Source organism: Heptranchias perlo, chromosome 4 (assembly GCF_035084215.1).
Source record: "Heptranchias perlo isolate sHepPer1 chromosome 4, sHepPer1.hap1, whole genome shotgun sequence".
Lineage (NCBI taxonomy): Eukaryota > Metazoa > Chordata > Chondrichthyes > Hexanchiformes > Hexanchidae > Heptranchias > Heptranchias perlo.
Genome location: NC_090328.1, coordinates 20,805,631 through 20,819,801, shown reverse-complemented (window position 1 = coordinate 20,819,801; position 14,171 = coordinate 20,805,631). Strand labels below are relative to the sequence as shown.

General features: G+C 42.8%; 1 protein-coding gene across 4 annotated transcripts in view; it reads right to left on the bottom strand.

The window, feature by feature from the left end:
* The window catches only part of LOC137320757 (teneurin-3), a 736,578-nt gene that overhangs the window by 479,257 nt on the left and 243,150 nt on the right, over positions 1–14,171 (bottom strand). For all 4 annotated transcript variants that reach the window (XM_067982528.1, XM_067982531.1, XM_067982534.1 and 1 more), the window contains exon 4: positions 9,525–9,824. In XM_067982528.1, the coding sequence (XP_067838629.1) occupies positions 9,525–9,753 (229 nt within the window). In that variant the 5' untranslated portion in view covers positions 9,754–9,824. The remainder of the gene's footprint in view (positions 1–9,524; positions 9,825–14,171) is intronic.

Here is a 14,171-nt window from a genome sequence, read left to right as displayed (position 1 = left end):
CAATGGGTTTTCCTCACCAAAGATATTTGAAATTCTTTTAAAAGCTTTTTTTAAAAAAACAATCACTATGCTTGCTTGAGGACTGTGTATGTAAATGAGCAGAGTGTCTGCACACATGCTGCAATTTAACCTAAGGTGCCAATCGTGGGCTGGGTCAGAGGAATTGTAAGAATAGCCTGAGAAACACAACTTTAGTTAAAAGGCTCCATCCTTAATGATTATTTTGTTTCTTCACAGGAACTGAAAACAGTGTTGGCTCTCTGAACCCAGACCCACTGATTATTCACTGTCGGGACGTGTGTGTCACCGGCAAACCTGCATTTACTGCCCATCCCTCGATGTCTTTCAGAAGGACTTGGCCTTCTTCTTGAACTGTTGCAATTATTCTTTGTCGCAATTTGACACAAGTCATTGGTTTGCTAGGCCACTTCGGAGAGCAGTTAAGAGACAACCACATTGGGGTAGAATTGGAGCCACATATAAGGATGTAAGGCTGGCAGATTTCCTTCCCTAAAGGACATTAGTGAACCAGTTAGGTTTTTACAACAAACTGACAGTTTCATGGTCACCTGGTACCGACTTGTTTTTTTTACATTACAACAGTGTAATGTAAAACACTTCAACAAAGTACTTCATTGTAAAGTAAAGTGCTTTGGGACATCCTGAGATCGTGAACTGCGCTATATAAATGCAAATTTTTTTTTCTTTTATTTCCAGCTTTTTTAAAACTGAATTTAAATTCCCAAACTGCCATGGTGGGATTTGAACTCATGTTCTCTGGATGACAAGTCCAGGCCCCTGGATTATTATTGCAGTAACATAACCACTACGCTACTATACCCAACGGCATATCATGGTTAACTGAAAGATTTTTGGGAGTTTCAGTGTCAAGGCTAAATACAACTTTCCTAATTTCAATACACTTTCACCCACCTCACCCATGCCTGTCATTCTTCATGTGTCAGCTAGAGCACGTGCAGACTCACCAACTGTGCATGACAGTTGAGTCAAATCCTGTGCCCATCCAACGTCCAAACAGCGCACTTATCAACAGTGGTCACTGGATAGCAATAAAAGGAACAGAAACTTCTGTCAAATTATCCCTTCCCCAGAGGCATTGGGGTAGATCTTGACTTGGTGCGATGGTGTAAAGTGGGTGATAGAGAATCAGCAGCCTATTTTACATCACTGTAAATTATATCATTGACTTCAATGGAAATAAAAATCGGGAGAGAGGTAAGACGGGCTGCCCATCAAAGACGATCGCTCAAAGTCAAAATCTAACCCATGAGTCAAATTGTAGCACTGACAACGCTGCCGTGGCTGAGACCAGAGAACTCAGTGGAAACCAGGGATCAAAGCTGGAAACTTCTGGATACCATATCCCCAAACTGTATTTATCCACTGAGTCTCCAGTTTCCAATTGCCTTCAATGTATTTCCAACCAATCTCAAGTTGGTAACACCCTTCCATTTGCTTTTTCTCTCATGGAATTACACTGATGCCAATGGTCTAACCTTGGCAAGTACTGGAAGTGAGGTTGCAAATCTCATTTCACAAACATCTCACAATGGCAACAGACTAAAACCAGATTTATTTCAAAAACCATGCTAAATGCAATCAACTGCTGTTATATTTCCAATTTCTGAAAAAGCAGCTCGGAGCTGATGTCCTCGCTGGTTCTGATGTTTGACTTTCTTGCGAATAGACGAATGACAAAACGAAAGGACTTTAGGTTAGATGGTGCTATCCAAGTTCTCCCACATCCCATGTTGAAGTTATTTCCCATTTATCGTACCTCTCGGTACAGGATGGGTGTGAGTGGGAATCAGCCAACAGCTTCAGATTCAGCCACAGCAGTCAATGTCAGCTTTGGTGACATTAATATCAGACATGGTGTCAGCCTTGGCTCAGAGATAGCAATCTTGCTTCTTAGTCAGAAAGCTGTGAGTTCAGGTCCCACTCCAGAGATTTGAGCATATAATCTAGGCTCACACTTCAGTGCGGTACTAAAATATGCTGCACCGTCGGACATCCCGTCTTTTGGATGAGAAGTTAAACCAAGGCACCGTCTGTCCCATCAAGTGGACGTAAAACATTCAAAGAAGAGCAGGGGAGTTCTCCCCAGTGTTCTGGCCAACATTTGTCCCTCAAACAACATCACTAAAACAAGATTATCTGGTTATTATCACATTGCTGTTTGTGGGACCTAACAGTGCACAAATGGGCTGCTGCGTTTCCTACATTACAACGGTGACTACATCTCAAAAGTACTTAATTGGTTGTAAAGCACTTTGAGATGCCCTGAGGTTGTGAAAGGCGCTATATAAATGCAAGTCTTTTTTTTCTTTCTTTAATTGCAAAGATCACCTCCCTGCATCCAAAGCAAGATAACAGCCCTTGGCAAATATTAGCAGTGGTTGTGAGGGCAGCAATAAGCTCATATTTTTTCAAAATCTTTTTGTTTATTTAATAAAGAGCAGACTTGATTGAATCCATAATATGTTTTTGACTTGTTTTATATGGTTTAAGTATTTGAAGTCTTTGGAGACCAGAATTAGAAAACCGTCAGTTAATATTAGTGTGAAACCCTTTAGTTTCATGGGATTCAGATTTTTTGGTTTTAGGAAGACTGACACACTAATTGCATTTTAACTCTCTTGTCTTCAGGCTGAAAGGTGTATTATTAATGGATGACATTTCATTTTACTGGGATTTAATCTTAATTTGTCCCCCAACCCCGCCACACACCACCATTTTCCCCCCTCCTCTCATAAAAGGTGAAAGCTTTGCATGAAAGGCTACTCTTTAAGCTGAAAGCAGAGTAAAACCTGGGATTTTGATAAGAAATTGGCTGAAGGGTAGGAAGCATCAGATATTGTTAAGGTGCTTTTATACTGCTCAATACTCACGTTAATGAGTTCTCAATGCACGTGTCTGTGGGGACTTACTAAGACTGTCTGACAGGAAGGCCTATTTTTAAGCCTCCAATATTGCTTGTTCTTAAAGTGGCTGCTCGGAGGTGCACAAGAGCAGCATGTTTTTTTGATATTGCCTCCTTCTCTCCCTGTAAAGGGGGGAGAGGGGGGGCAGAGTGTACTTCCCCACTGACAATATGGTCAAGAAAATGAAGAATATAAACGGATACAGGGAATGGAGAGAGGAAGTGGGATTACAATGGGTGACACCAATTAAAAGAGCTGACACGGGAACAGGCGCAATGGACTGAGTGGCCTCCTTCAGTGCTGTACTTTTTCTGATTCTAGGAGCTCGGAAACTTTTGCATGCGCAGGTGTGAATCTGCCAACTTACACAATGCGCTGGAGCACCAGTGCAGTGCACCACTGTGCCAACCTGTGCAACAGATAGTTTACACAACACTTCTATAAAGAAGAAACCACAATCCCGCTGACTTTCTGCTTGATCTGTGCTTTAATGTGAGCTTTCAGTATCCACAGGGCGTCCCTGAGTGTGCAGCTGATAAGAGCAGCCTTTCATGTGGAACCCTACAGATAAGTGAGATGCAATTTGATGCAATATTGAACAACTTAATTTTTTTGAAAACCAGCCCAAGTCTTCGTTCTGAACCATTTTTAAGGTCATGTCAATGTTCTAGTCAGTTACAGCATCTTTAAAGTTGTTAGAAGTAAAAGTGCAAATATAAGGGGCAAAGAGGGGGAGGAATTTTTGAAATGTTTTCAGGATAACTTTCTTGACCAGTTTGTCTCCAGCCCAATGAGGATGGAGGCATTGCTGGACTTGGTTCAAGGGAATGAGGCGGGCCAAATGGAGCAAGTAACAGTGGGGCAGCATTTAGGGAGCAGCGATCATAACATCATAAGGTTTAGAATAGCTATGGAAAAAGACATGGACCACTCGAAAGTAAAAATACTCAATTGGAGGAGGGCCAATTTAAATGGGATATGAACAGATCTGGCCCGGGTAAATTGGAATCAAAGGTTGGCAGGCAAAACTGTAATTGAACAATGGGTGGCCTTTAAAGAGATGGTTCGGGTACAGTCTAGGCACATTCCCACGAGGGAGAAAGGTAGAGCAACTAAAGCCAGAGCTCCCTGGATGACAAAAGAGACAGAGAGTAAGATGTAGCAAAAAAAAGAGGCATATGACAGATGTCAGGTTGTTAACACAAGTGAGAACCAGGCAGAATATAAAAAGTCCAGAGGGGAAGTGAAAAAGGAAATAGAGGGTCAAAGAGAGAGTATGAGTATAGACTGGCGGCCAACATAAAAGGGAATCCAAAAGTTTTCTACAGGCATTTAAATAGTAAACAGGTAGTAAGAGGAGGGGTGGGGCCGATTAGGGACCATAAAGGAGATCTACTCATGGAGGCAGAGGGCATGTCTGAGGTACTAAATGAGTAATCTGCATCTGTCTTTAACAAGGAAGGAAATGCTGCCAGAGTCTCAGTAAAGGAAGATATAGTTGAGCTATTGGATGGGCTAAAAATTGATAAAGAAGAGGTACTAGAAAGGCTAGCTGTACTTAAAGTAGATAAGTCACCCGGTCCAGATGGGATGCATCCTAGGTTGCTGAGGGAAGTAAGGGTGAAAATTGTGGAGGTACATAATCTTCCAAACATCCATAGATACGGGGGTGGTGCCAGAGGACTGGAGAATTGCAAATGTTAGACCCTTGTTCAAAAAAGGGTGTAAGGATAAACCCAGCATCTATAGGCCAGTCAGTTTAACCTCGCTGGTGAGGCAACTTTTAGAAACGATAATCCGGGACAGAATTAACAGTCACTTGGATAAGTGTGGATTGATTATTAAAATGATTCCAGGGTGAGGGACTTTAGTTACGTGGATAGATTGGAGGAGCTGGGGTTGTTCTCCTTGGAACAGAGACGGTTGCGAGGAGATTTGATAGAGGTATTCAAAATCATGAAGGGTCAAGACAGAGTAGATAGAGAGAAACTGTTCCCATTGGCAGAAGGGTCAAGAACCAGAGGGCATAGATTTAAGATGATTGGCAAATGAACCAAAGTTGACATAAGGAAAAACTTTTTTACATAGCGAGTGGTTATGATCTGGAAAGCACTGCCCGAGGGGGTGGTGGAGGCAGATTCAATCATGGCCTTCAAAAGGGAACTGGATAAGTACTTGAAAGGAAAAAAACTGCAGGGCCATGGGGAAAGGGCGGGGGAGTGGGACTAGCTTGATTGCTCTTGCATAGAGCCAGTGCGGACTCGATGGGCCGAATGGCCTCATTCTGTGCTGTAACTTTTCTATGATTCTAAATACACTGATGGAGAGCAGTCACCCATGGGAAATAATTCACCAAGCAATACTGGGAGGTTCATTTAAAAGTCTATAGAGCGAATGAGCTGCAAACTTTCCCAGCTGCACACGTTGAATTCATTTTCATATTATTTATCATTATATTTAGGTATGTGTGACGCAAATGATCCCATGGCACTATTTTGAAGAAGAGCAGGAGAATTCTCCCCAGTTTCCTGGCCAATATTTATCCCTGTTTGTGGGAGCTTGCTGTGTGCAGATTGGCTGCCTCATTTCCTAAATTACAACAGTGGCTACACTTCAAAAGTACTTCATTAGCTGTAAAGCACTCTTTTGACGTCCTGAAGTCGTGGAAGGTTCTACATAAGTGAAAGTTCTTTTCTTTTTAAATAATAAAATGTACAAATTTACAATGAAAATAGCACCATGGCTATCTGACCTGAGATTAAATGGCAGCATTGGCATTACTTCCAGGTTACAAAAGGAAGGCCACCACAGACATCACATTTAATATCACTGTCATTTATTCTACAGTGAATTTTTATGAAAATAAACCAAGGTAATTTTCCCACCCCTTTCCAGTTTCTCTCCTCCTCTCCTGAAGGCCTTACTGCTTGCCAGGGTACAGTTCCACAGCTGCTGGCAGCTGCTTCCTCTTTCAAGTGTCTATTTTTCATGTGTGAGCTTAAGACTGTAAATGCTGCCAGGTTACTTGGCAATTGGGACATCACAGCTAACCCAGGTCCTGTTCTCAGTTGACATACACATTTCCAGCAGCTGTCACTGGGTACGAGTTAGCAGCAGAAATCTTGGGTGATTTTCTTCCCCTTTCAGGTCCAGGGACGAAGGAGAAACATATAGCATCTCCACCATTATCCGCCTGCAATTTAACCTGGGACCTTTATGAACGGCATGGAATAGTTCCTTACGAGGCAGTGCATTTATCAACTGAGCATTAGGGGAAGGGACTTGCTTATTAGAATTCTTGCTTAAATTCTTGTCATAAACTAACAAATTGAACAGGAAAAGAACGAATACTGCATCTTGAAATGAAAAATGACTAGTATTCCCAAACAGGTTTCCCAATACTGTACCTAGCTGGGGCTAGAAAACCCCCCTCTCCTAGTGTTCCAAAACTGCTGGAAACTCAGAACTGAATGACTATAGATCTTTAACCTTTATGGGAAGCTATTGACAACTAAGATGTGATTCACCACTGTCGATGCAATTCCCAAATATAAATGAGGTTACCTCTGGATTTTCTGACTTCAATGCAGACCCAGATATTTAGATTCTGACCCCAAATCCTTTCCATCACTAAGGCCATCTACTTCCACCTCAGTAATATCGCCCATCTCCATCCCTGCCTCAACCCATCTGCTGCTGAAACCCTCAACCATGCATTTGTTACCTCCAGACTCGACTATTCCAATGATCTCCTGGCGGCCTCCCATCTTCCACCCGCCATAAACTTGAGCTCATCCAAAACTCTGCTGCCCATTTCCTAACTTGCACCAAGTCCCTTTCACCCATCACCCCTGTGCGCACTGACGCTCCTTAAAACCTACATCTTTGGCCAAGATTTTGGTCACATGTCCTAATGTCTCCTTCTTTGGCTCGGTATCAATTTCTTTGTCTGATTACATGCCTGTGAAGCACGTTGGGACATTTTACTATGTTAAAGATGCAAGTTGTTGTTATCCAATAAGTAGCTGAGCCATGTACATCAAGAAAGCCTGAGGTTTGATCCCTGAATGAGCTGATCTCAGTTTTTGTGGCAGTAGGGATGCCACAATTGGCTTCATCACCCATACGTCATGGAAAGGAAAAAAATGCTCGGATTCCTACTCCTAATCTCTATCTAGCAGCTGCTACTAAAAAAGTGCCTCACTGAACATTGGATGAGGACAGGATTGATTGTAAATAGCCCATCATCCCTCACGATCATGAAAAAAAGGCCACTTGAGAAAAGTACTGGTAGCCATCCAGTGCTCATGGAACTGTACTCTAGAAAATGTGCCCTATACCCTCAGGAGAGGAATGGGAAAAAATTGATGGAATAGAAAGACATTATTGAAAAGACACAAGAAATGGAGATGCAACACTCAATGTCACTTGTACCTCAGGAACATTAATGTCAAACTATACATATCATGCCACCCACAGATTACATAGAATTACATAAAATGTACAGCACGAAACAGGCCATTCGGCCAAACAGGTCCATGCAGGTGTTTATGCTCCATGTGAGCCTCCTCCCTCCTTACTTCATCTAACCCTATCAGCATATCCTTATGTTCCTTTCTCCCTCATGTCTTTAACTAGCTTCCCCTTAAATGCATCTATGCTAGTCGCCTCAACTGCTCCTTGTGGTAGAGAGTTCCACATTCTGACTGCTCTCTGGGTAAAAAAGTTTCTCCTGAATTCCCTGTTAGATTTATTAGTAACTATCTTATATTTATGGCCCCTAGTTCTGGTCTCCCCTGCAAGTGGTAACATTTCACCACGTCTCACCTATCAAACCCTTTCATAATCTTAAAGACCTCTATCAGGTCACCCCTCAATCTTCTCTTTTCTAGAGAAAAGCACCCCAGCCTGCTCAATCTTTCCTGATAGGTATAACCTCTCAGTTCTCGTATCATCCTCGTAAATCTTTTTTGCACCTTCTCCAGTGCCTCTGTATCCTTTTTATAATATGGAGACCAGAACTGTGCACAGTATTCCAAGTGTAGTCTAACCAAGGTTCTATACAAGTTGAACAAAACTTCTCGGCTTTTCAATTTTATCCCTCTACGAATGAACCCCAGTGCTTGGTTTGCTTTTCTCATGGCCTCATTCACCTGCGTCACTACTTTTAGTGATTTGTGTATCTGTACCCCCAGATCCCTCTGCTCCTCTACCCCATTTAGACTCCAAGAAGTATGTGGCCCCCTTAGTCTTCCTACCAAAGTGTAATACCTCACATGCTCCAGCACTCAACTTCCAGGCTAATTATCAAACCATAAGCTTTTCCTATAGCTCCAAAAATGCATTTTCTACAGAATTCTAATACTGAAAAAATAAACAGCAGAACTGATTATAGTTAAACACTAAACCCATTTTCCACATTAACAAAATGTAAAAATGTTCCGATCTCAATTTTTTTTGACAAATTTATACCTTTGGGTAACATTCTCAGAGTCTTATTACTGTTAAACATTGTTTCTAGTCATTTTTCATTTTGTGTTTAATTGCTTTAATGGGTTTTTGACCTCCTCACACTACAGCTGACTGGACTGTCGATCAGATAAAACCTGATGACTCACAAATCCCCCAAATAGAAGGGTGAATGTGAAAAATTGAACTCTGTAAAAACAATTCCTGTAAAGAACTAATTTACACAACCACTGTCCCAATAAGGTACAGTTCTACTCTCATGTCAGACTAGAAATTTAGATCACTGTTTTTGGGATTGAAAGCCGGGCGAGGATGGGGGGACATCACACTATACGTGAATCAATTTGGTGGATGGTACTATATCTCACTCTAGGGAGTGCACTCACACTCACCCCCACCCCGACCTGGTTATGCTCCCATGTCTATTCTGGACTCTTTGGAATCACATGCCTTTCTACAGTTAACAGTCTTCCACTCACCTCACTCCAGTTTCCAGTCACCCATCATCTTTCTCCAGTGCATTAAAAATCATATTTCTCACTTTCTGGGGAGTTGTCGTGACATGGGGTGTTTTATATGTGGTTCATAAAATGTTTTGTTTTTATAGGCTGCAAAGTGTGAGAAGCCCCTCATACTGTGTTGCCTTAAAGGCAAATATATATGGCATAAAGTGATCCATCATCCCCCAGAAGAAGAAAGTACTTCAATGGAATACTTTAACCTGATGATATTTGTTCTTGGGATGTGGGTGACACTAGCAAGCCAGTATTATTGCCCATCCCTATTTGCCCTGAGGGCATTAAGAGTCAACCGCACAGTGTGAGCCTGGAGTCACGTGTAGGCCGGACCAGGTAGCGGTGGCAGGAAACCTTCTCTGAAGGACATTAGTGAACCAGTTGGGTCTTTATGACAATTATGCAGCTTTCATGGTCCTTTTTTCTGGTGCGAGCCCACAAGTTACCAGTTTTATTCATTTCATTCTATCAAAATTGCCACAATGGGAATTAAACACATGACCTCTGGGTTGCTAGACCAGTACCATAACCACTAAGCTACCACAGCACACAGATATAAACAGCTATGGAATATAAAGTAAGGTTTTCTTTTTACCTGGTCTTGTGTACTCATCAGCCTCCCTGTGAACCAAGTCTTTAACCCTGTTTCCATACAGGAGCCTTGTATCGTGGTCATAGGCTTTAAGAGTCTCGCTGGAGCTGTAGGATTTCTGAGTGGGCACCCGACACTCGTCGTTGTCTACTGACGAACTTGTGTACCGCCGCTCTTTATCTCGTCTGTTTTTCGTGAGGGAGCAGTAAGGCCTACGTTCTTTCACATCCATACTTCAGGCATTATGTGTCCACCTTCGACTGTCTCACTCTAATCTCTTCTCAACACTCAGCTCCGCAATACCTGGACAAGACAAAGCAAACAGTGGTCACAGAGAGCATGCACCTAATGCGCACCACACGGCTTCTGCCATCACTCACTTTCTCATTATTTCTTTTCTATGTGGCTAAGGGCCCACATCTTCTCCAGCAGACAGGTGAAGCAGGTAATATCACACACAATGACTCATTGAAATGCAAAAACTGTGGATCATCTATTTTTTTTCACATTTGAATTTCCCCCATGGCTGCAGTATCACATCCCTGAGGTAGTTAACAGATTAACTCACAGTGTCAGCTCTCTTCTTCATTATCACATTGTAAACATTTATAGCAGCTGAGAAAGGCAATGAAACACGGGAATGGGGAGGCAGGTAAAAGGATTAACAAATGATAGAGAAAGCCTGCATTTATGTGGAGACTGTAATGGAGAGGCGTAGGGAGATGGGAAAGATGGGCCTCAGCTCCCTGTGTTGGCTTGGTTCCAATAAGGCAGGTTTAGCGCCGTTTCCATGACAGCTATTGTCAAATTGATTTTGGGTTCACAGTTGTCATTCAAAACAGCGCATGCCCACACCAGTATCAATATAAAAGAAGTGTTCACCATCTTGTCAGCACAAAGTCTCCATGTCCAGAGATTGTAACTGGTTTATGACTTGTGGAGCAGTCTTGGAATTTGAGTAACAAAGCCCAGTTCCAATGCAAAGTTGCTCTGAGTTAATTTAACTGAAATTATCTATTCACAATTTCATCTCTACAAAGCACCATCTTGTATAGTGGAGGATTCAATGAATATTGGAATCTGTAAATGGGGTGCGATGGTAGTACTGGCGTCATAGGTGACCGATGATGTGCATAGCTGGATGGTAATCCTACACATGGTGTTAAAAGACAAATTGCTTTGGGAAACTGCTTGAGCAAGCTTGCTGATATAGGGGAACTGATGCCACGCATTTCATGGTCCAGAAAAGAAGTCACCTAACCTGAGAGCTGATCATATGACCCATGACAATCTGGGCTGACAGTGCTGTCAGAGCTCCAGAGGTCACCTCCTTTATATTGGCAAATGCCTTTGTTGGCAAGAAAGCCATTCGTTTACCATTGACATCACTGACCTAATGAAAAACGGCCTATATGGACCACCTGAAATGAGTCCCAGAGGTGGTCACTATAAACAGACTTCACTGTCCACTGAGCTCTGCTTAGTTGAGCACCTGATAAATAACTATATGCTTTTATTAAATAAATAGAAATTTAAATTTGAACAATTTTTGATCTACATTGATAGTACAGACTTCCATCTTCTCGTTTTCTCAGGTCTAATTACATAGTCACCTCCTGTATCTATGACTTTAGTCACTTTTCCAATTTTCAGATATCCGTCAAATTGACAGAGAACAAGGAATGGGAAATGTTGGGCTGTGAAAGTTTTAATTCTGGAACACTGCCACACACCAACTGGTAAACTACAATAATCTGCGTGGACATAAAGTGAATGGAACACCACAAAGTCAGTTCTGTTTTAAACAATGTTATTGCCAGCATTTCATCTTTCTTGGAAACTTAATTACAGCCAATGCTTGGCATCTTTGAGAATTAATTATAGCTGTGATGAAGCCTTCAAGAGAGTCAAAACATTGATAATAAAATTCACTCAGAAAATGCACAGAGAACAGTTTATTGTATCCAACATTTATGAAAGAGGTTGATTTGTCCATTGACTTAAATCTAACGACACTTACAAGTGAGCTACCGAAACTTCTCCTGGTATTAGACCGATTGGTACAATTCACTTAATGAAATGCTGGTACCCAAAGTGCAAATAGCTTGTTTAAATGTCTATTAAAAGCTAAAATGTGCCCTTATTCATTTCTTTGGCAGCATTTTCTGATAAGTAATAATGATCAGATGAACAATTAACAGACTACTATCATTAATGGAGAATACAGTCACCAAACTGCTTTTGCAGAACTTATTCTCTGTCAATTTGACCGAGTATTCGACTAAGAAAACAGCCTATGAAGGAAAGTACCGAAGAGTGGAAGATGGGTGGATATCAACCCAAACTACTCTCAAACAGGTCTGAAAGCAGATTGGCTCCTGCATTTCCTGCCAAGGAACAGAATTTGATAAGAGGATTGGAATACAGGGGTAGGAAAAAGCTGAAAGAGGGTCCTAGCATTTCCTGCAGAGCCGGGAACAGCGGCATCAGCAAGGTGGTGAGTTGGAGCGTCCCACCTTCCGAGCTCTCGGTTTTCCTTCCTCACCTGCTCGCGGGCAGCCTCCTGAATCTCGGAACCTCTCGCACAATGTCTGCTGACGCCAAACCATGAGCAAAGATACTCAACCGCAGGGGACCCAACCGTTCCAAGGTAAATGAAATAAGATTTGCAAATGTCATGTGATTGAATCTCCAGGAACACGTCCAACCAGAGTTGGCAACCCTACCTTGTTGTGAGCAAAATGACTGTCGCATATGTCTACATAACAACAGTCAGTGCCCTTCAGCATAATTAATTACATGTGAAATGCTTTGAGATGTTTCTGAGAAATGTGATAAAATGCCAAATAAAGCCTTTCAAGTTTTTTTCAATATATAAAAGTATTCGGTCATTTTTTGTAGGGAATGATAAAAATCTTCTTTGAGCCCAATATGGCGCAAAACATTCCGATTGCTTCCAGGGAACCAATCAAAAAGCATTTAAATACTTCCTCATTGTCTCTAAGCCCATCCCTCATAAACATTGTTTCCAAGTCCTTTCAGCAGCCATGTTGCGTTTTCACTCAATTCATTAGATAATAAATATTTTTATTATGTGATTCCTGGATCTCCAGTTTTCTACCAAAGATTCTCCATCTCCGGCACATTCGGAGACTTTTGTGCCCTGTGCTTGTTTTGGGGCTTCTTGGCATTTGCAGGATTGTGCTTCTTACCGTCTCTTTCTCTGTGTGTGCATTCAGCCCTCCCAAATATTTCTCAGCCACTCTTCCTAGAGATCCCAAACCCACCGTAACAGGAGCCTTTGACTGCTCCCGGCCACTGTCATTCCCTGATTCCACTCTCATCCAGTCCAGCAACTATTTTTCCCAATCCCCACCTTCATCTCAAAGTTCTGATTCTCTAACGGAGCTCTGCGTTCTTTGCATGTCTTCTGATTTTCTTGTACCATTCCAAACATGCTGTAAGTCGCATTTTTGGGTGCACACCACCTGGTGCTTCGAAATAATTACAAAGGTTTTAAACGGCATTTATATGGTGCCTTGAATAGACAAAATGTCCGAAGGTGCTTTAGAGGGGTCTTAGCACAGAGGCCAATAACCAGGGGACATGGATTTAAAGTAATTGGTAGAAGGATTAGAGGGAAGCTGAGGAGAATTTTTTTCACCCAGAGGATGGTGGGGGTCTGGAACTCACTGCCTGAAAGGGTGGTGGAGGCAGAAACCCTCAACTCATTTAAAAAAGTACTTGGATATGCACTTGAAGTACTGCAACCTACAGGGCTATGGACCAAGAGCTGGAAAGTGGGATTAGGCTGGATGGCTCTTTTTTCGGCCGGCACAGACACGATGGGCCGAATGACCTCCTTCTGTGCCATAAATTTCTATGATTCTATGAAATATGAATGCATAAGGGAACAAAATCAGAGGCATGGAGATTTTTAAAGGAGGAGAGATAATTGGAGAAGTGCAGGGGTTTCAGGAGAGAGTTTCAGAGAGTGGAGCTGAAGCTGGTGCAGGCTCTGCCATCACTGGAACTGTGAAAGGAGGGGAGATACAGAAAGAGCCAGAGCTGGAGGAACGAAAGGTGGGGGTAGAGAGAATGTAAGACTGGATGAGGTTGCAGAGATTGGGTGATGTGAGCCCTGGAGGGATTTGAAGATAAGGATGAGGAGTTAAATTTTAAAATTAATGTGCTGGGAGACTGGGAGCCAATGTAGATCGGAGGGTGATAGGTGAACGAGACCTAGGGGCAAATTTTAACTTCCAGCCCGGATGGAAGCAGGGAGGAAGATTTCTGGGTGAGATACCCTGAAGGTAAGTGCGTGGAGGTGACTTTAATGAGGCCCATCAATTACACTTCCAGGTTTCGCACCAGCCTGATTGACATGGGGGTGGGCTGGGGAGAAGATGGGGGGGGGGGGAGGGAACGGGGGAGAAGATCGGGGGGAGGGGCCAGGGAGATTGGGCGGTGGGAAGGGGGCCAGGAAGATTGGGGGGTAGGGGGGCCCAAGGAAGAGATCGGGGGAGGGGGGTTGCGGAGAGAAGATTGGAGGGTGGAGGGGCAGGGAGAAGATCAGGAGGTAGGAGGGGACCAGGGAGAAGATCTGGAGGTAGGAGGGGACCAGGGAGATCGGGGATTGGGGGTGCGGGA